The sequence below is a fragment of the Protopterus annectens genome, chromosome 3.part0 (genome assembly GCF_019279795.1).
Source record: "Protopterus annectens isolate FY-2018-M chromosome 3.part0, PAN1.0, whole genome shotgun sequence".
Classification (NCBI taxonomy): domain Eukaryota; kingdom Metazoa; phylum Chordata; order Ceratodontiformes; family Protopteridae; genus Protopterus; species Protopterus annectens.
The window spans coordinates 1325768037-1325789385 of record NC_056731.1 but is presented as its reverse complement, the minus strand read 5'-3'; the positions used below and the strand labels follow the sequence as shown (position 1 = coordinate 1325789385).

The 21349-nt window shown below is 42.8% G+C and overlaps 1 protein-coding gene across 1 annotated transcript in view; it reads left to right on the top strand.

Annotated features, from left to right (window-relative positions):
* LOC122796733 (desmocollin-3-like) overlaps positions 1–21349 on the top strand; it is a 1348840-nt gene that overhangs the window by 856679 nt on the left and 470812 nt on the right. Inside the window, exon 11 of the mRNA XM_044065442.1 lies at positions 16216–16358. Coding sequence (XP_043921377.1) covers positions 16216–16358 — 143 coding nt within the window. The remainder of the gene's footprint in view (positions 1–16215; positions 16359–21349) is intronic.

Below are 21349 nucleotides of genomic sequence, written 5' to 3'. Positions count from 1 at the left end.
GCATAATGGACTTTCCTATTCTTCCATAAAAATTCACGCTTCAGCAATTTCAGCAAAATACAACACTGATCCACCTGTGTTTTCACATCCTTTGCTAAGACAATTTCTAAGAGGGATAAAGAATATCAAACCTCCCAGGAAACCACCAGTGCCTGCATGGGACCTCAACTTCGTGTTAGAGAAATTAACTCTTCCTCCTTTTGAACCAGCAGCATCTTCAGAATTGCAATTTCTTTCCTGGAAAACAGTTTTCCTGTTGGCAATTACCTCAGCAAGAAGAGTTTCGGAGATACAGGCCCTCGTGGCAGTACCTCCATTTCTCATTTTTCATCAGGACAGGGTTTCTTAAGAACCAATCCTTCTTTTATGCCAAAGGTGATATCCAGGGTGTCTCTAAATCAAGCAATTCACCTGCCTACTTTCTTCCCCAATCCTCAAAATAAAGGGGAAAGGCTGCTGCACACTTTGGACATACACAGACAACTACGCTACTACTTGGACAGAACAAAGGCCAACAGAAGGTCAGACCAACTTTTTGTAGCATACGCTCCTGCAGTGCAAGGAAAGGCAATTTCCAAACAAACAATTTCAAAGTGGATTGGACATTGCATCAGATTCTGTTATTCCTTTCATGGAAAGGGTGTGCCAGCCAATATCAGGCCACACTCCACCAGAACTACAGCCACCTCCACAGCCTTCTTAAGAGGGGTGGCTACAAAGGACATTCTAGAAGCTGCTACGTCGAGCTCCGTGCATACATTTTCCAAACACTACAACCTGCCTTTTATATTCCAGATCCCGAGCAGGCTTTGCTTCGGCAGTCCTGCAGGGCATTTTAGCTACACCATCCCTATCTTAGAGCCTACCACCCCCAGCTTGGCTATGGTATTCAACCCATATGTAAGGACTGCAGTTGCATTCTTGAAGGACATAGTACAGTTTTGTACCTACCATAAATGTAGATGTCCGATAGATATGCAACTGCAGTGAAGTTTTCCCTCCCTCCTACCCCTCTGTGTATTGGGTCCACTTCCCTCCTTTTATACTTAGCTGGGGATATCTGTTATGGTGTATCTGTTTATTGCTATTGTGTATGTCTGGACTTTTTTATCCAGATCTAAATTTAGCCTTCTTTGGAGGGCACCTGGCATCTGGGGCAAGAAACACTGAGGAAGATGGCGTCGGCTGATGCTTTTATACCCCAGCCGCTCTGAAGTCGGGGAGGAGGCGACATCAGCCGACGCCGGACCCAGACTCTGGAATCCGTCTGACCGAGGGCTGCCTGAGGCAGGACAAACCCATATGTAAGGACTGCAGTTGCATATCTATCGGACATCTACATTTATGGTAGGTACAAAACTGTACTTTCCTCAGACCCCCTCTCAAGGCACCATGCCTAAAAAACAGATGCTTAAAATGGCTGAGGATTTGATTACTCTGATCAGGGGTTCTCAACCCCCCTCTGACAAAAGACCCAGATTAGAGGAAGACTACCCTTCCTCCGATCAAGCTTCTATTACCTCAGAACTATCTGAGGACCAGGATTATGCCTATTCTCCATTCGAAGACTCTGATGCAGAGGAGTTTATTCCCCCCCCCCCCCCCCGAGGACTTCTCTTTTGGGGAAACCCTGCATACATTGAGGGAACACTTTCACTGGGAAGGCCAAGATTACTCAGATTCCAAGAAAAGGCTCAGGGAATTTCTTCTGCTCCCCCAGCATAGGCCTCTGGCTATCCCTCTTGTTTTAGATGTATTGGATGATGTGTACACAGAAGCCAGCCTTAATCCTGATTCTTTGCCTCCAGCTCCTGTTAAACCAGACAGGTATTACCGGGTTTCTGACTCTCACCAGTTCCTATATAAAAGCCATACTCCTGACCCAGAAACAATTTCACAGGGTCCCAAGGGAATTAAGGCCTCTACTGCTAAAAATCCATTACCTTCAGAGAGAGATTCCAGATCTTTAGAAAGGTGGGGGGAAAAAAGTGTACACCTTTGCCACTTTAATCATGAGGGCATTAAACTGTCAGTTCCATATGTTAAAGTATCAACAGTTTTTGATATCTCAGCTGAAAAGCAAGATGACACAACCAGATTTAAGAGTTGCAGGATTTGTTGCATGGTGCAGAGCAAGTGGGTAAACATACCTTGCAGTGTGGTTTTGTTGCTTTAGAGGCCTCATGTAGAGCTGCCGTTATGGGGTCTGTTATATGTAGGCATGCTTGGCTCAAAGAGCAAACCTTACCAGATCATGTCAAAGCTAAATTATTAGATGCACCTCTTCAAAAGGATGTATTGTTTGGTGTTAAAGCTGAGGAGGTGCTAAAGAAAATGGAGGAAAAAGCAAAATCAATGCAAACAGTGAAAGATTTCCTGCAGGTACAGCTTCCACGTTTCAGCAGAAACTGGCCTTCAAAAAATTGGTCCTTTCCAGCCACGGACAGACCTCAAAGGGGCAGATACAGGTGCCCAAGGGGCAGAGGGCAACCTCAAGGATCTTTCAGAACCAGACAGTGGCAAGCACCAACCCCAAGAGGTGGAGAAGATAGATCACAGTCTTTTAGAAAACAGACACAATGACTTCCCCCTACACCTGCCAAGCAAAGCTTTAATGGCAGCACCTTTGGGCGGAAAACTGACATTATTCTCAAAAAATTGGCATATTGTTACAAAAGACAAATGGATTCTGGACATTATAGACAGAGGCTACAGGTTCCACTTTCACACCCTTCCACAAATGAGAGGCATGCCAAACCTGCCACAAAATCAAAGGGCAGAGGCACAAAAACAAGTTTCAGCTCTCATGGACATGAAAGCAATTCAAGAGGTACCTGCAAAAGAACGAGGTCAAGGGTTTTTTTCCAGACTATTCCTGGTACCGAGGTAGGACGTAGATTGGAGACCTATCTTAGACCTATTCATCTTAAACACATACTTACAGGTGCCAAAATTCAAGATGCTCACATTACAGCAGCTTCTTCCCATGCTGGGCAAGGAGTCTTGGCTGGTAACATTGGACCTCAAGGAGGCATACCTGCATGTCCCTGTCAAACAAGATTGCAGAAGATACCTCAGATTTTTTGCAGGTTCAACCCATTACCAATTCTCTGCATTGCCCTTTGGCTTATCTACTGCGCCCAGAGTGTTTACGAAATGCCTGGCATCAGTAATCGCCTTCTGCAGACTACAAGGGATACAAATCTACCCATATCTGGACGACTGCCTGATCGAAGCGGACAGCAAGGACATACTACTGCAGCACCTGGCGTTTGTAATAAAACTGTTGAACTTCCTGGGATACACAGTCAACAAAAAGAAATCAAAACTAATACCCTCTCAACAAATAATTTTCCTGGGTGCCAGCTTGGATACAACCACCCAGATTGCCTACCTCACGCCAGACAAGCAAGGGCAACTGTCTCAATACTTCAGAAAAATGGCAACTTACACCAGGCTAACTGCAAGGAAAATCCTGCAGGCTCTGGGATTCATGGCATCTTGCATCCTACTAATCCCATGTGCAAAGCTGCATATGAGGAAACTTCAGTGGTACCTGGAAAACTTATGGTCTCAACACAGCCACAGCTTGGAAACAATTATCCCACTCATTCCATGCCTTCAAAAGGAATTTTTGTGGTGGATTCAAGCTTGCCAAAGAAACACAAATCCTCCTTTCTGTGTACCTCAAGCAACTCAAATCATCACAACAGACGCCTCAGACTACGCCTGGGGAGCACACATGACAGATCAGTGCATTCAGGGAAAATGGACCCGAAAAGAGAAGCACCTTCACATCAACCAAAAGGAGAGATGCTAGCCGTGCAAAAGGCTATTATGACCTTCAAAGACCTACTGCATCCAGGCCAGCTATTGATAAGGGCAGACAACACCACAGTGATGTGGTACATAAACAAACGGGGGAACTCATTCATACCCCCCTGTGCAGGCAAGCCATGACCCTATGGAACACAGCACTGGAATTACAAATTCAACTGCAGGCACAATTCCTGCCAGGGAAGGAAAACACACTGGCAGACAACCTAAGCAGAAATATGACAGATCCACACGAACGGAAGTTGCATCCTCAACTTTTCACAAAGATAACTCAGGCATGGGGACAGCCAGACATAGATCTCTGCTATCCACAGAAATTGCCAGTTGAAAAAATTTAGTTCAAGGACCTATCATCCACTGGCCTGGAAAGCGGACGCACTTTCCTTCAATTGGGCAACATTGACGGTCTATGCCTTCCCGCCTCTTCCTCTGCTGCCCAAAGTTCTATTAAAAGCCAGAGTAGAGAGGCCGAAAATGATTCTCATCACTCCAGACTGGCCAAGACAACACTGGTTTCCGCTCCTGAGGAGCCCGACACATTCCCCACCATGGATCCTACCTCTAGTCCTTCTTCTGTTTTCCCAGCACAACTACAAAACTCTTCACAGCCATCTCAAAACTCTAAATCTAGCTGCATGGAGAATTCCTTGATTTCCCAACAGTTTCTCCTCTCCAAGGAGGTGCAGGATGTCATCTTGGAGGCCAGAAGACCTTCTACTAGAAAGGCTTACTCCACCAAATGGAAACGATTTTGTGCCTGGAATCAAGAAATGGGACAGAATCCTTGGGTAATAAATATACCTCAAATTTTACAGTACCTAGCTGAGATGTTAAACAATGGACTTTCCTTCTCCTCCATAAAGATCCACGCTTCAGCCATTTCTGCACAATACCACACAGATACTCCATTATTCTCTCACCCTCTCTTAAGGCAGTTACTCAGAGGGGAAAAGAATTTAAAACCCCCAAGGAAACCACCAGTCCCTGCTTGGGACCTCAACTACGTACTGGAAAAGCTGACCCTTCCTCCCTTCGAGCCAGCTTTTTCAACAGAGTTACAGTACTTGTCGTGGAAAACAGCCTTTCTTCTGGCTATCACCTCAGAATGCAGGGTTTCGGTGCTACAGGCCCTCATGGCTGTGCAACCATTCATCATTTTCCATCAGGACAGAGTTTCCTTGCAAACCAATCCTACCTTTATACCAAAGGTAGTATCCAATGTAGCTTTGAATCAGACTATCCACTTGCCTACCTTTTATCCTAATCCACAGAACAAAGGGGAAAGACTACTACATTCTTTGGACATTCACAGACAACTTCGTTACTACTTGACAGAACAAAGCCATTCAGGAAATCTGAGCAACTTTGTGTCCTATGCTGTAGGTGCTCAGGGAAAGGCTATTTCCAAACAGACAATTTCAAAATGGATAGCCCACTGCATACGTTTTTGTTACTCATTACATGGAAAAGCTGTGCCTGCATGCATCAGATCCCACTCCACCAGAGCCACAGCTACCTCTGCAGCCTTCCTCAGGGGGGTCCCCTACCAAGGGCATTTTGGAAGCAGCCACCTGGAGTTCAGTGCACACTTTCTCCAGGCACCATCACCTCCCACTATACTCAAAATCTAGAGCGGGCTTTGCCACAGCAGTTCTGCAGGGCATCCTAGCCCCTCCTAGTTCCACTTAGTGCCTACCACCCTTACTTAGCTTTGGGATTCTACCCATCTGTTATGACTGCAGCTGTATGCACAATGAACATAATTCAGTTTTGTACCTACCATAAATGTAGATGTTCGAGTGCTCATACAGCTGCAGTCCAGGTTTCCCTCCCTCCATCCCCTCTTAGGACAGGCCTTATGACAAACACTTTTCATATAACCTTTTTGGGGTATTCTTTTATGGTGTATTTGCTTGCAACTACTGTTTTTGATTTATCAACATTGCATCTTTGCATAACATTCTGTTTGCCTTCCTTCTGGGGGCACCTGACATCTGGGCAAGAAAAACGGAAGAAAATGGCGTCGGCTGCCTCTTTTATACCCCTGCCGCACTGACGTCAGGGAAGAAGCAACGACAACCGACGCCGGACCTAGATTTTGGAATTCGGACGACCGAGGACCCGCCTGATGGCAGGATAAACCCATCTGTTATGACTGCAGCTGTATGAGCACTCGAACATCTACATTTATGGTAGGTACAAAACTGTACTTTCCATTCTCTACCAAGGCCGAAAGGAATGCCAGATCTGCCACAAAATCAATGGACAGAGGCACAAAAACAAATTACAGCCCTCATGGACATGAGAGTATTTTAAAAATTACCAGAACAGGAACAAGGACAGGGATTTTACTCGAGAGTTTTCCTGGCCCCCAGAAAGGACAAAGCTTGGAGACCCATACTGGACCTATCTATTCTAAATACTTACCTGGATATTCCAAAATTCAAAATTTTGACACTACAGCAACTTCTTCCCATGCTGGGCAAGAAGGCTTGGCTTGTTTCTTTGAACCTCAGTAGCATACCTACGTGTCCCAATCGGACAAAATTGCAGAAGATACCTCAGATTCATAGCTGGCACAATGCATTACCAATTCTCTGCACTGCCCTTTGGATTATCTACTGCGCCCAGGGTCTTCACAAAATGCCTGGCACCAGTAGTTGCATTTTGCAGACAGAAAGGAATTCAAATATATCCTTACTTGGACAACTGCCTTATACAAGCAGAGAGCAAGGACATTCTACTACAGCATCTGGCGTTTGTAAAAAGATTACTTATGGGCCTATGGTACAGAGTAAACAAAAATAATTCAAAACTAGTGCCCTCGCAAGAGATAATATTCCTGGGTGCAAGCTTAAATACAACAGCCCAGATGGCTTATCTCACACCAGACAAGCAAAGACAACTGACTCAGTGTTTTCATTTGATGGCAACAAAAACCCAGCTCCCTGCACGAAAAATTCTGCAGGCCTTGGGGTTCATGGCATCCTGCATACTACTAATACCATATGCCAGACTGCATATGAGGAAGCTACAATGGTATCTAAAAAGTGTCTGGACTCAACACTGTCACAGCTTGGAAACAATAATACCACTCATTCCCTGCCTACAACAGGAGTTTCGATGGTGGGCACAGGCATGTCACCACAACAAGGGACAGCCTTTCACTTTACCCACAGCCAGGCAGACACTCGCAACAGATGCATCAGATTACGCCTGGGGAGCACACATGGCAGGCAAATGTGTCCAGGGCAAGTGGACCGCAGCCCAAATGCATCTCCACATCAATCAAAAAGAGATGCTAGCTGTACAAAATGCCCCAACAGCTTTTAAGAACCTTCTGCATCCAGGACAACTACTACTAAAGATGACAACACCACAGTTGTGTGATACATAAACAAGCAAGGGGGCACTCATTCCTACCCCCTATGCAGACAAGCCAAGACCTTGTGGAACACTGCACTGACCTATCAAGTTCATCTGCAAGCACAATTCCTGCCAGGAAAGAAAAATACTCTGGCAGACTACTTAAGCAGAAACATCATGTATCCTCACGAATGGAAATTAAATCCATAAGTATTCAGCATGATAACACAAAAATGGGGGTGCCCAGACATAGATCTGTTTGCCTCCCCTCTGAACTGCCAACTACAAAAATTCTGCACAAGTACTTACCACACACAAGCATGGAAAGTGGCTGCTCTTTCATTCAGCTGGAAAACACTAAAGGTTTATGCCTTCCCACCACTGCCTCTCCTTTCAGAGGTACTCCTAAAAGCCAGTCTAGAGAGACGAAAGATGATCCTGATTGCCCCAGACTGGCCACGCCAGCACTGGTACCCAATCTTAAAGATTTTGGCTCAAGGTCCAGCATGGATTTTACCTCAAATTCCTCATCTTCTGACTCCGCAAAACAATCAGATCCTGCACAGCCAGCTCAAAACCTTAAATCTGGCTGCATGGCAGATACATAGCCAACCAGCCAACACCTCTCTCTAAAGCTGTTATGGATGTCATTTTGGAGACCAGGAGGCCCAGCACCAGGAAATCTTATTCAGAAAAGTGGAAGAGATTCTGCGCCTAGAAGCAGTCTGAAGGCCTTGACCCTCTTCTTCCAAATATTCCTCAGATATTACAATACTTAACTGAGATGCTGGACAAAGGTCTTTCCTTTTCATCTGTTAAAATCCACGCCTGTGCTATTTCAGCTCATTACAACACTGATCCTCCTATTTTTTCTCACCGATTAAAAAACATTAGACCGCTCTGAGGGGATAAAAACATTAGACCGCCCCGGAGAGCGCCGACACCAACTTGGGACCTCAACTTTGTTTTGGAAAAACTTACTTTACCACCTTTTGAGACGGCCATTTCAGCAGAACTTAAATTTTTGTCATGGAAAACTGCTCTGCTTTTGGCAGTAACAAAATCACAGTTACAGGCACTAATGGCAGTGGAACCTTTCATCATTTTTCATCAAGACAGGGTTTCCTTAAGAACAAATCCTACATTTATGCTAAGGGTGGTATCCAGTGTGGCTCTTAAACAAACTGTTCACTTGCCAACATTTTATCCAAATCCCCAGAATAAAGGGGATAGACTTCTTCACTCATTGGACATACACAGGCAGTTCTACTTGGACAAAACAAAAGCTTTCAGGAAAACTGAGCAACTGTTTGTATCATATGCTGCAGGATCCCAGGGAAAGGCTATTTCAAAGCAGACCATTTCAGAGTGGATAGGACACTGTATCCGTTTCTGCTGCACACAACATGGAAAAACTGTGCCTGTCAACATTAGGCCTCATTCAACCAGGGCGGCAGCCACTTCAGCAGCCTTTCTTAGAGGAGTACCAACCAAAGATATTTTGGAAGCTGCAACTTGGAGTTCCATGCATACCATTACCAAACATTACCACTTACCTCTTTACTCTAAATCCAGAGCTGGCTTTGCCACTGCAGTGCTGCAGGGCCTCATAGCCACTCCAAATCCTTTATAGACCCGGCCACCCAACCTCAGCTTTGGGATTCAACCCAAGTGTAATGACTGCAGCAGTGAAACATGAACATAGTACAGTTTTGTACCTACCTTAAATGTAGATGTTCGAGTGTATTCACTGCTGCAGTCCAGGTTACCCACCCTCCATCCCCACTTTCTTAGCTGGGACTTATCTATACCTTTCTATCCTGTACAACCTATGTGGTGTATTTGCTTGTAGCTGAAGGTATTGTTTTTATTTATTATGTATGTTTCATTAGCAATATGTATTGCCTACCTTTTTGTGGGCACCTGACATCTGGGGCAAGAAAAACTGAAGAAAATGGTGTCGGCTACATCTTTTATACCCCTGGCGCGCTGACGTCAGGGAAGAAACGACAGCAACCGACACCGGACCAAGACTTTGGAACTCTGGCTGACTGCAGGACTGCCTGACGGCAGGATAACTCAAGTGTAATGACTGCAGCAGTGAATACACTCTAACATCTACATTTATGGTAGGTACACAACTGTACTTTCTATAACTATCATTAACCAGTTGGCTGATATGATTAGAAATACTTATAGCTGAAGCTACCCATATACCATACCCAGGTTCTTAAATGAGTCAACAGTTTCAGTCACTGTGTGCTGTATTAAATATTCACCTTTCAGTTTGTCTCCCAAATCGTATATGCTTAGTTTTTGATGTATTTATCAGCCTATTCTATTAAATGCTAAATCGTACATGTTTTAATATTTTTGTTTTTATTTTGTGGTTTCACAAACACATTTTAGTGACTAAAGTGACAAGTATTCCAAAGACTTCACTGGCTGCTGACATTACTATTCATTTTCTTTGTATTACGTAGAGTGATGCTACACAGGAGAGGTTTGATTAAATGTAGAATATTACTATTTGATTATATCAACATTTTGTAATAAATTTCCTAGATAAGCATATTTGGGTTGTTGTTTTTGTCTTTTCGGCTTTTCCCGGTAAACAACAACCCAAATATGCTTATCTAGGAAATTTATTACAAAATGTTGATATAATCAAATAGTAATATTCTACATTTAATCAAACCTCTCCTGTGTTATTACAAAAAAATGTTGTTCCAAGAATAAAGAAAATATGCCAAAGAGAATGGAGATTGAAGAATGTGTTGGACACAGATAAAGATTTACAAATTCTGTGACTGTAACAGTGCAGGCCTTTAGTAATATTCTCAGATGGGTGCTTTCAGTACTTGAAAATGTTGGTTGAGATTGTATTCCAAAATTGTTTGCTGTTAGGACAAGACCAAGCCATGCTTATGTTATGGGGATCTTCTGTTCCACACCGCCAACACTTGTCGCTCTCCCAACCTCCATTTTGCCTGCTTAGGACTGGTGTGCCAAAAGTGAGTCTTTTTGAAATGGGGAAAGAAAACTGCTATATGAAAAAACTGTGAATTGGGAAATATAATTTGTGACCAGAAGTAATATTGAAGCAGTGACCTTGTACGTTATTCCTGTTTATCTTTATCAAAAGTATTTGTGCTCTAATTATCACTCTCTTAATATAGCCATGACAGGAGGCATGGGAGAGAGTGGATCCTGCTCGGTTGTTTCAGTTAGTTCTGTGAGCTGTATGTTATTTTTCACATAGTACTGCAAACACTTATTTAAGGGTATTGAATGGGGTTGAATGCATGTCCCATCTGTGTTAAACGTTTATTGTCAATAGTTTGTTCCCAAAATCCATGTAATCCAGTAAACAGGATTTATTGTCTATACAATAATTGGAGTAGACTGTCATCCTGTCCCAAAAATAAGTTTTTACTTTGCCTTCTCACAATTTCTGAGCAGTTTTATGAAACTAACTGCATGCTGTCCAGGATCCACTTTGAGGGTGTTATTGTAAACATCATATTGGCCAGCATAAGTTCTGGGAGCACCCATAAAGAATGTGGCTTGTAAAATGTATAGTCACAAGCATACGCATAGCAATTTTCGGGATGCCATCAACTTTTTGCTTGCCAGTTTTGATTTCTTATTGTCCAAATAAAGCCAAGAACTGTATTTTCTAGTTTTATAGTTAAGGGTGTGAGGCATGTGTATATTGATAAAAGAGCTTCTTAGGAAGAGTAAATATTTTGATAGCGGATAAATTTTGGTCGGTAGAGGCAAACTGAGGACGGGCCAAGTACCATACTCTGTACAAGAAGCTGGAAAAGGGGTCATGCAGTCCGGCATCACATCACTGAAATTTAGATTTTCCATGGAATATTGTACTGTGATATTATAGTTGTATGTTTAAGACATGACTGTCAAGAAATTCACTTTGGGAGTGAAGCTGGAGAATTGAATATTAATAGATCAGAAAGACCCAATTTTAATTCTTTGTAGTACTTTGAGATTTACATGCTCCCATGTACTGCAGAAGTTAAAGGAAAAATAGTGTAATAGCAGTTCATGTTTTACAGCTTAGAATGCCATAACGCAGTAACTGCTTCCACACTCAGCAGCCACCCATTAAAGAGCATCTGGAAACTGGTGAACACTTCTTTTGTGCTTAAACAGTCAGAATGCAATGTTTAAGTTGCTTAATAAACGTCTGTCTTTTCACCAATTTGAGTGTAATTGTTGCCCCATGCACTACATACTTATTTTACAGCCAACACAAGAGCCAGCTGCAGTCAGTTGTACAGAGCCTAAATTGGCACTATGACTTCGACAACAATATTGTTGGAAACCTGATTTCATACTTTTATACATTGACATTACTGGAATTGCCCTTCTAACAGCATGTTGTACGTTTGGTTGATTACCATTGACTCTGCTTTTGTTATCTGTATGGGTTTGTTAATTTGGAATATAATCTTCACACTTTAAATCTGTATAAAGTCATTAAAAAGTAATGGAAAAACAATAAAAATATGGATGTACCGCCATGCCATATTCATGTGCCTGAGTATAGACAAATAATCTTTTCATCATACCTGCAAAAAATAGAGGATAATTTAAAGAGCTCAAGATATTACTTAGCAGGCCAATAAAAGACATTAGATGCTTTAAGTTCAAATATTTTTCTTCGGTAGCATTGAGATCACATGGCCGCCAGAACAAAAGTGGCTTATAACTGCTGACTATAATGAGATGCAAGATAGAGAGCAAAGCCTAACATGAGTTTTAAAAAATTTACAGTGCTCTTATCAAGCACACTTTTTTTTTTATTTATGGACGCCTCTTACAATTTTTCTAGCACTTTGTGTAATATTAATTTTTTTTAACTTTTTATTGCCATACCCATACATTTTAATATGAACTTTAAGAAATTTATAACATACACTTCAATTTTAAGGATTTGTTTGTTGAGTCATACACAGATCAGTGTAGCCAAATTCCTAGAACGTTTTGGGGGAGACTGAGAGGAACCTATTACACATGGAGAAAACCTGTATAGACAGAAGGAGAACATGCAAAACTCCACATAGTGACTGGAAGTCGCAACTGAACCCCAGACTCTGGAAGCCTAAGACAGGGATTCTTTCAAATATGAACTCTTGAAAGTGAAGAATAAATCCATGAAAATCTCAGCATTTCTTGTGTCTCTATACAACTGTTACTTAAATTTGCTTTGTTTTATGTTGAATCCAAAACTTGTTGATGGACTTTCATCGTGATTGGCCATGGAGCACTCCAGCTGCTCCGTCCTTGTTGCTGTTACAAACAGCAGTGTCCCATAGTTCTCTTGTGTTGCCCTAAAGTGTTCAAAGGTCTTGTAAGTATCTAAAATAAACATAACATATAGCGCAGGTCACATCTTCACAGATGCAATCACTTCTACACAGACTAAGGTTTTTTTGTGTGTCCTTAAAGAAATTCTAAAGCGATTTTTTTTAATGTGAAGGTCTGTTATTCTGTTATGAGCACCTGCATTGTCTTGACAGAGATGTCTGCAGTATTTGTGGTGGTGTTTTGAGGCTCTAGAAAATTGGTGATAGTTTCCACAAAAGGTTGGAAGCCCCAGTGTTTTTTAATATTGTAGTAGTTGTCACTGACAGAAGGGGGAATACAGACAGGAAGTTATCGTAAAGCAGATGTCCTTCAAGAATGCAACTACAGTCCTGACATATGGGTTGTCCTGCCTCAGGCAGCCCTTCGGTCGGCCGGATTCCAAAGTCTGGGTCCGGCGTCGGCTGATGTCGCCTCCTCCCCGACGTCAGAGCGGCTGGGGTATAAAAGCATCAGCCGACGCCATCTTCTTCAGTCTTTATTGCCGCGAGGTGCCCGAAGCAAAAGCAGTTCGCAAGTGCCGGTCGGTCAGCTCCTGTGTTTTCAGTTACCAAAGTCATCAAAAAGCTAAGTACCCCGTTGGGGAACATTTTTCTTGCCTCAGCCGATGTCAGAAAAAATTGAAAAAGTTAATAATTGTTTGTCTTGTGGTAAACAAATACCTCATAAGGACTTCCATTCTTACTGCCTTCCCTGCCTGGGCCCAGACCATGACATCTCGGCCTGTGCTGCCTGTGCTTGCTTTAATAAGCGCACACTCAGGCACCGGGCAGAATTTTCCGAAGACTTTTTTGGCGAAAATTACGCTTATATCATGCCGTCGGAACAACCGACAGCACATATTTCCAAAAAACGCAAGGACCGGGACCGACATCCTCAGCCCGCGTCGTCCACCGATACCACGCCTAAGCCTTCCGCGAGTGCATCGGTCTCTTCGGAGGTGGTAATTCCACCGCTCCAGGCCGACGACACCGCTTTACCGCGTACTTCGGTCCCGGAGGTTTCCCCGGTGCCGGTTGTTGATTTTCCTCCCGAAACCAAAGCTCAGGATTTACCTGACACCATACCTGTGGATAAACTCACTCCTGCACGTGGGGCAGCTAGGCCTCCGGTCTCCATGTCAATCAAGGCCTTCACACGTGCTAAGGCCGCCAGCCAGGCTAAGGCCCATCCTCCTAAAACTTTTTCCCAGGGCCCCTCTTCTGATAAACAGATCATGACCCTAGCTGCAGATCTAATCTCTCTACTCAGAGGTTCTCAGTCGCATCCAGACAGAGGTTCCCAGCCTCCTGCAGATAAAAGTCCTAGGACTGAGCAGACAGATACCCTCTCTTCGGATGAAGCCTCTAGGGATTCAGAGCATTCAGATACCCAGGAAGAATCCTTCCAGGCCTACGAGGACTCTGATGCTGAGGAATCAATTCCTTCTGCCTCTCCTCCAGAGGATATTTCTTTCGGAGAAGTTCTCCACTCTATGAGAGAACATTTTCAGTGGCAGGGTCAGGAATTTTCTGACTCCAGGAAAAGGCTACGTACCTTCCTTAAGTTACCCCAGCACAGACCATTAGCTTATCCCTCCATTGTTGGATGTCTTGGATGATGTATACTCAGACTCCAGTGCTTCCCCTGATTCTCTCCCTCCTGCTCCTGTCAAGCCAGACAGATATTACAGGGTTCCTGAAACGCATAAGCATCTCTTTAAGGCTCACTCTGTGGATCTAGAAACTATTTCTCAGGGGCCCAAAGGAGTGGCTATTTCCTCGGCCAAAAACCCTTTGCCCGCAGACAGGGAATCAAGGTCCCTGGAGAGATGGGGCAAAAAAGTTTTTACCTCAGCAAGAAGAGTCTCGGAGATACAGGCCCTCATGACAGTACCCCACTTTCTCATTTTTCATCAGGACAGAGTTTCTCTACGAACCAATCCTTCATTCATGCCAAAAGTGATATCCAGGGTGTCTCTAAATCAAGCAATTCACCTGCCTACTTTCTTTCCCAATCCTCAAAATAGGGGGGAAAAGCTGCTGCACACTTTGGACATACACAGACAATTACGCTACTACTTGGACAGAACAAAGACCACCAGAAAGTCTGATCAACTATTTGTAGCCTATGCTGCTGGAGTGCAAGGAAAGGCAATCTCCAAACAAACAATTTCAAAATGGATTGGACACTGCATCAGATTCTGTTACCCTTTCCATGGAAAAGGTGTGCCAGCCAATATTAGGCCACACTCCACCAGAGCTATAGCCACATCCACAGCCTTTCTAAGAGGAGTGGCTACAAAGGACATTCTAGAGGCTGCTACATGGAGCTCCGTGCATACATTTACCAAACACTACAACCTGCTTTTATACTCCAGATCCCGAGCAGGCTTTGCTTCGGCAGTCCTGCAGGGCATTTTAGCTACACCATCCCTTTCTTAGATCCTACCACCCCCAGCTTGGCTATGGTATTCTACCCATATGTCAGGACTGCCGTTGCATTCTTGAAGGACATAGTACAGTTTTGTACCTACCATAAATGTAGATGTCCGATAGATATGCAACTGCAGTCAGGTTTTCCCTCCCTCCTACCCCTCTGTAATTCTCTTTTTTAGGGTCAACTTCCCCTTTTCAATTTAGCTGGGGATATCTGTTATGGTGTATCTGTTTATTACTGTTTTTGCATGTCTGGAATTTTTATCCATTCACTAAATTTAGCCTTCCTTGGAGGGCATCTGGGGCAAGAAACACTGAAGAAGATGGCGTTGGCTGATGCTTTTATACCCCAGCCGCTCTGATGTCAGGGAGGAGGCGACATCAGCCGACACCGGACCCAGACTTTGGAATCCGGCCGACCGAAGGGCTGCCTGAGGCAGGACAACCCATATGTCAGGACTGCAGTTGCATATCTATCGGACATCTACATTTATGGTAGGTACAAAACTGTACTTTAATTTTCCACCCACATCATTTAATTTACTGAATACTTTACCATTGTTTGGGGTTGGTTGTGAATTACCTCTTTAAGTTGAAATGCTTAATAGTGGCCCCTATTTCTTTTATTTTCTTCATGATGGCACATCAGCAATATTTATACTTTTCCTGCCTGAAAAAAAGAGAATATGTATAGGAATGTACAGCTGCTGATGGGCAATTGTCTGTGCTTGGATCACTTTATCCATCCACAGCAACTGTCATCGTAATTGGGTTGTAAAACTGGTGCTTGCCGTAGTGTAGTTTAGAATTACAGGAGTGACTACATTAAAATGAGAGGATTGTCACATTTTCGAATTTTTCTCCTTACTATAGTAGTCACATTGTCTGATGATGAAGCTGGATGAAAACTACTCTTAACGATTGAGTGAACTGTCCTTAGAATGTTTGATCCTTATTTACAATTACAGTGTTAATTTTGCCTCAGTGATCCGTATCTGAATTGGTGCTATAATTCCTTATGTTTATTGCAGAGCGGATGCCAAGCTTAAAGTTGAAATATTCAGAAGTGCAAAATTAAACTGTGCTTGCAAGACTAGTGTTATTCACGTTGATTTCATTATATTTACTGTGACTGGGTGTTATAGAACTGAACAGTTGATATTTTTTGTTACTAGAAGCAAACTGTATTACATTTTGTCAACAGGTACAAAAAACTATCTGACCGTGATGGATGGTTTAATATTGATGAAAAAACAGGCATCATCAAAACTGCAAAACAACTTGACAGAGAATCCACGTGTGTACAGAATGATGAGTACAACATCACAGTCCTTGCAGCAGACACAAGTAAGAATTTTGTTGCTAGATTACACTGCTGAACATGTGGAACACTGGAAAATGTGTAGGGAGTACTTTTTCGTAGACATTTTTGTATTTTTGCTAGCATGTGCAGTGTGTGGCAGAGGAATTAGATGAATGTTTCATTCCTATGTTTAGCACAGCAGTCTGAGATCCCAGTTGTTAGTTTTCCCACCAAACAGATCTGGTGTTCATCTCTTCCCTGTTCCTGCCACTGTTTCAGGAGGGAAGGAGTTCATATAACCCTGTGCTCTAATGATAGATTTTAGACTCATCTTTTTTCCCATTGTTTTCTGATCCTGTCCTCTCTCACTTTGGGCAGGAAGTGTAGTTGTGATAACAGATAGCTGTATTAGAGAGGTGCACACAATGCTTTATTTATTAAGGTCAAGAGCAGTTAATGCTACTTTTCTGTCCTGCCATTTTATGTGAACTGGAAAGGTATTATGTGTAGGCCTTGTAAAATAACTTGTTACCTTTGAAATTCTTGGGTGGGGCATCAGCAAAGGGAGAGATTCACAGGAACAAAAAGAGAGGGAAGGCAGAACGTAAGGCACGTGCATTTTACTGCTAGTACAACTTCTGTCAGGGCTTCTTGGCTTACCTATGCTTTCCAGCTTCCTACTTCTCTCTGCAATGCCTACAGAAAAACTTTGGTATTACTGTCTTATTTCAGATACATACCATTATGATTTCAGACTGCATCTGTGTAGCATGTCTGCACACTGTTCCCGAATTTTTGGTACAGACTGCTAATTCAGAAGCGGTTCCCCTTGTGCATTCAGATTAAAAGGGCCGGTCTTCCCATTACTTGTCATTTTAATTGATGTGGTTAGCTCAGTGGTGCCCCTTAAAAGACTAAAGACGTTCTGTTCTACTTTGTTTCACATGCTTTACAGAACTGCACAGAATATTCCTTTGCCACCTTCAAAAAATAGCTGATTTCTCTAATTGTGAATTGCTCCATTGTTTCAGTGTAGTGCTTTCTTGAAGCCCGTATCCCAAAAGTCTAGGCTTATGCAGATGTTCTTCAAAGTGGATGTCTTGAGTTTTGCAGGTTCACAGTGAGCTTCAGATCTGACCTTTATAGTAACACTCATCCAGACAGTATATTTTGAGAGAAGTTTCCTGTAAGTGTTGCCTTTTTTCTGACTTTAATTATTTTGTGTAAGTTATGGAAAATGAGCCCAATACCCAAAGTGGCAGAAAGGTTTTTCAATCCCCCCTATGATTCCTGTAATAGACTAAAGTATATCTACAACATTGCCAAACTTGTAGAACATGTTAATGAATGTACACTAGAAATTTGTATTGTGCAGAATTGTTATTTCAGGTCTGTTGTATAGTTATAAAAACAATATATTCAGTTTTGTTACCTTATCCAAGTTTTAAATAGAGATATCAGTACTTTTGAGTGAGTAGCTGTGACTGACCTTCATACAGTCTTTCTATTCTCAAAGCATTTCTTAAGCACAGAGTTTGTATTATCCTTAAAAAAAATTCTGATCTACAACTATACCCTTGTCCCTGAACTGTTGTACTGAAGTTAGCATTTGGTTGCTAATAGAATAAGGGTACAGCAAATTACTTTTCCCTAGATACATTACTTTCTTGGTTTTAAACATTATTGAATTTTCTAGAGACCACAGTTACATAACATCCAGGGTCTTCTAAAATTTTACATAGTCCTTTATTCGGTGTCATTGATAAAATCTTTGTATTGTCAACACATTTCAAGTCCAGCTATAAGTACCTGTAAGTTATTTTGGTCACAGAAAAAATTAAAGTGGACTGTTAACTACGCCTTGGGGTACATACCCTGTTATAGAAAGCTGTGGTGAAGTACCATTCCCTCACTTTCACTTGTGAAGAAATTCTCCACAGGACCACCATGCAAAAATATATCCATTAATATTAAAAATGTTAGTGTGCTGATGTTTGTCAAATGCGAGATTGAAATGAATGCATTTTGCATTTCTAAAAAGATGATGCCAACACAGATACCGTTATCTAAATCATTGATGAGGGCTGTAAGCATTTATTTTATACTGTGTAAAACTATGATGTTCTTCATCTCACATTGCTGCAGTCATAACCTGTGGGTAGTCCGCTGTCCTCGGTCGGCCCGAATACCAAAGTATTAGGCTGGCGTCGGTCATGGGCGCTCATATCTGACGTCAGTGCGTCCCAGTATTAAAGCGCATGACCGACGTCATATCCTCAGTCTTTTTTTGCCGCATGGTCCGAAGCAGAAGCAGCGTTTGCAAGTGCCGTTCGGCGTTCTGAAATTTTCGTATTTCGAGTTTCAGACCGAAACCAAGTTGGGCTAAGTACCCCGTTGGGAATCTTTTGTTTTTCTTGCCTCAGTTAATTCCGGATGTCAGAAAAAGTGAATAATTGTATTTCTTGTGGGAAACAAATACCGCATAGGGATTACCACTCTCTTTGTATTCCTTGTTTGGGGCCTGAGCACGACGTAGTCGGGTGTCGCTTTTGTGCTAGGTTTAATAAGCGCACCATTAAACGTAGGTTAGATTGCGTGAAGTAATGCACAAAAAACCAAAGACAAGCAAAGAATAATCCACGACCTTGAAGAAAGGAACCAGAACTCTGCTAAAGTCCACAAGGCTGTATTTTTATTTCTGAAGTGTTCCAAAAGTCACAGATAGAATCACACAAGCGCTTTCGCTCAGGCAGTCCTGAGCTTTATCAAGTGAAAACAAAATGCAGTATGCAGTAACCTCCATTAAATAGCCTAGCAATTATACAATTAATTAATTAGTAAGTCTAGTACTAAGGTGTGGTGCTTTGGAGTTGGATGTTAAAAAAGTTAGTCATTATACCAACTCAAAAAATGAAATGTTTGCAACAACATCTGCACTTAAATAAAAATGACTAACCATAAAAAACATTTTAAAATACCAGTTTCCTAGGTTTCAGAACATAAAAGTCTGAAGTCTGGTTGGGGTTGTAGATTGTTAAGGAATATGCTTAAAGATGTGATGTTCTTCATTCCACATTGCTGCAGTCCTAACTATTGGGGTAGTCCGCTGTCCAGTCGGCCCGAATACCAAAGTATATGGCTGACGTCGGTCAGGGCGCATTAGACTGACGTCAGTACGTCAGGGTACTAATGCGCATGACCGACGTCATATCCTCAGTCTTTTTTGCCGCATGGTCCGATGCAGAAGCAATTTTGCGAGTGCAGGTTGGCGTTCTGAAAATTTCTGAAGTCAGAGTTTCAGACCGAATCAAAGTTGGCTAAGTACCCGTTGGGAATATTTTGGTTTTTCTTGCCTCAGTATTTAACGGATGTCAGAAAAAGTGAATAACTGTATTTCTTGTGGGAAACAGATACCTCATAGGGATTACCATACTTTGTGTATACCTTGTTTAGGGCCTGAGCACGACGTGGTTGGATGCCGTTCTTGTGCTAGATTTAACAAACGCACTATTAAGAGAAGGCTAGACTGTGCCAGGTTAGTGTTTGGGAAGCGTTGTAACTATAAAATGCCGTCGGATACTCCGCCGGCTTCGGCTAAAAAGCGCAAGGACAAAACAGCAAAGCCTAGAGGGGAAGAACCGACAGTCCCAGACGTCGGTTCTTTAGAGCTCAGTGGAGCGGAGGTTTTGCCAAGTGTTTCTTTGGAGTCTCAGGGAGAGACTTTACTGTTACAGGATGTTTCCTCTCAGGAAGTAGGCCAGGCTGAGGGGGCTTCTCAGGTGGCTGTTCTTCCCTCACTTCCTAAGGTGGTTAGGGCCTCCCCTTCTGTTCCCAAGGCTTCCTTAAGGGGCAGGCCAAGTTTTGCTTCAGTGGGGGTTTCTCCTAGTGCTTCAGGGTCTTTGCCTAAGAAACATATGCTTAAAATGGCAGAAGATTTGATTACTATGATAAGGGGTTCTATGCCCCCTCCTGATAAGAGGCCTAGGGTGGATCCTGAGCTTGAGAGTTTTGAGCAATGCTCGGAAGCTTCTGAGTCTTCGGCTGAAGACTTGCAGGAGTTCCCTACTTATTCTGATTCTGATGTGGATGATTCTACTCCTTCAGCTTCTCCTCCTGAGGATTTTTCATTTTCAGAGACTTTGCATTCCATGAGGGAGCATTTTAAATGGGAAGGCCAAGATTTCTCTGATTCAGGAAAAGGCTTAGGGAGTTCTTGTTTTACCCCAGCATAGGCCTTTAGCTATACCTCCTGTTTTGAATGTGGTGGAAGATGTTTTGCAGAGGCTTCCCTGAATCCTGATTCTTTGCCTCCTGCCCCAGTTAAACCGGATAGGTATTATAGGGTGCCTGAAGCTCATAAGTATCTTTTAAGAGTCCTAGGGGACCCGGAAACTGTCTCTCAGGGGCCTAAAGGTGTAAAGGCCTCAGTTGTTAAAAATCCTGTCCCTCCTGATAAAGAGGCAAGGGCTTTGGATAGACGGGGAAAGAAAGTGTATACTTCTTCCACTTTAGCCATGAGGGCGTTGAATTGTCAGTTTCACATGTTGAAATATCAGAATTATCTTCTTTCACAGTTGAAATCTAAGGTGGATGCTCTGGCGGAAGGTATTGACTGTAAAGAGTTGCAGGATTTAGTTCATGTGTCTGAACAGGTGGGTAAACATTCTTTGCAATGTGGTTTTGATGCTGTGCAGGCCTCCTCCAGGGTGGCTGCCACTGGTTCTGTTCTTCGTGAGGCACGCCTGGTTGAGAGATCAGAACTTAGCTGAGCATGTTAAGACAAGGATTTTGGATGCTCCTTTGCAGTCTGATGTGTTGTTTGGTTCGCCTGTGGAAGCAGTTTTGAAGAAAATGGAGGACAAGGCTAAATCTATGCAAACTGTTAAAGATTTTTTACAGGTGCAGCCTCCGCAGTTTAGTAGAAATTGGCCTGCTAAGGGTTGGACTTTTCCTGCTTATGATTCCCAGTCTAGGGGTAGGTCTAGGCCTGGATGGAGCAGAGCTCAGTGTTCTTTTAGGCCTAGGACAGGAGTTC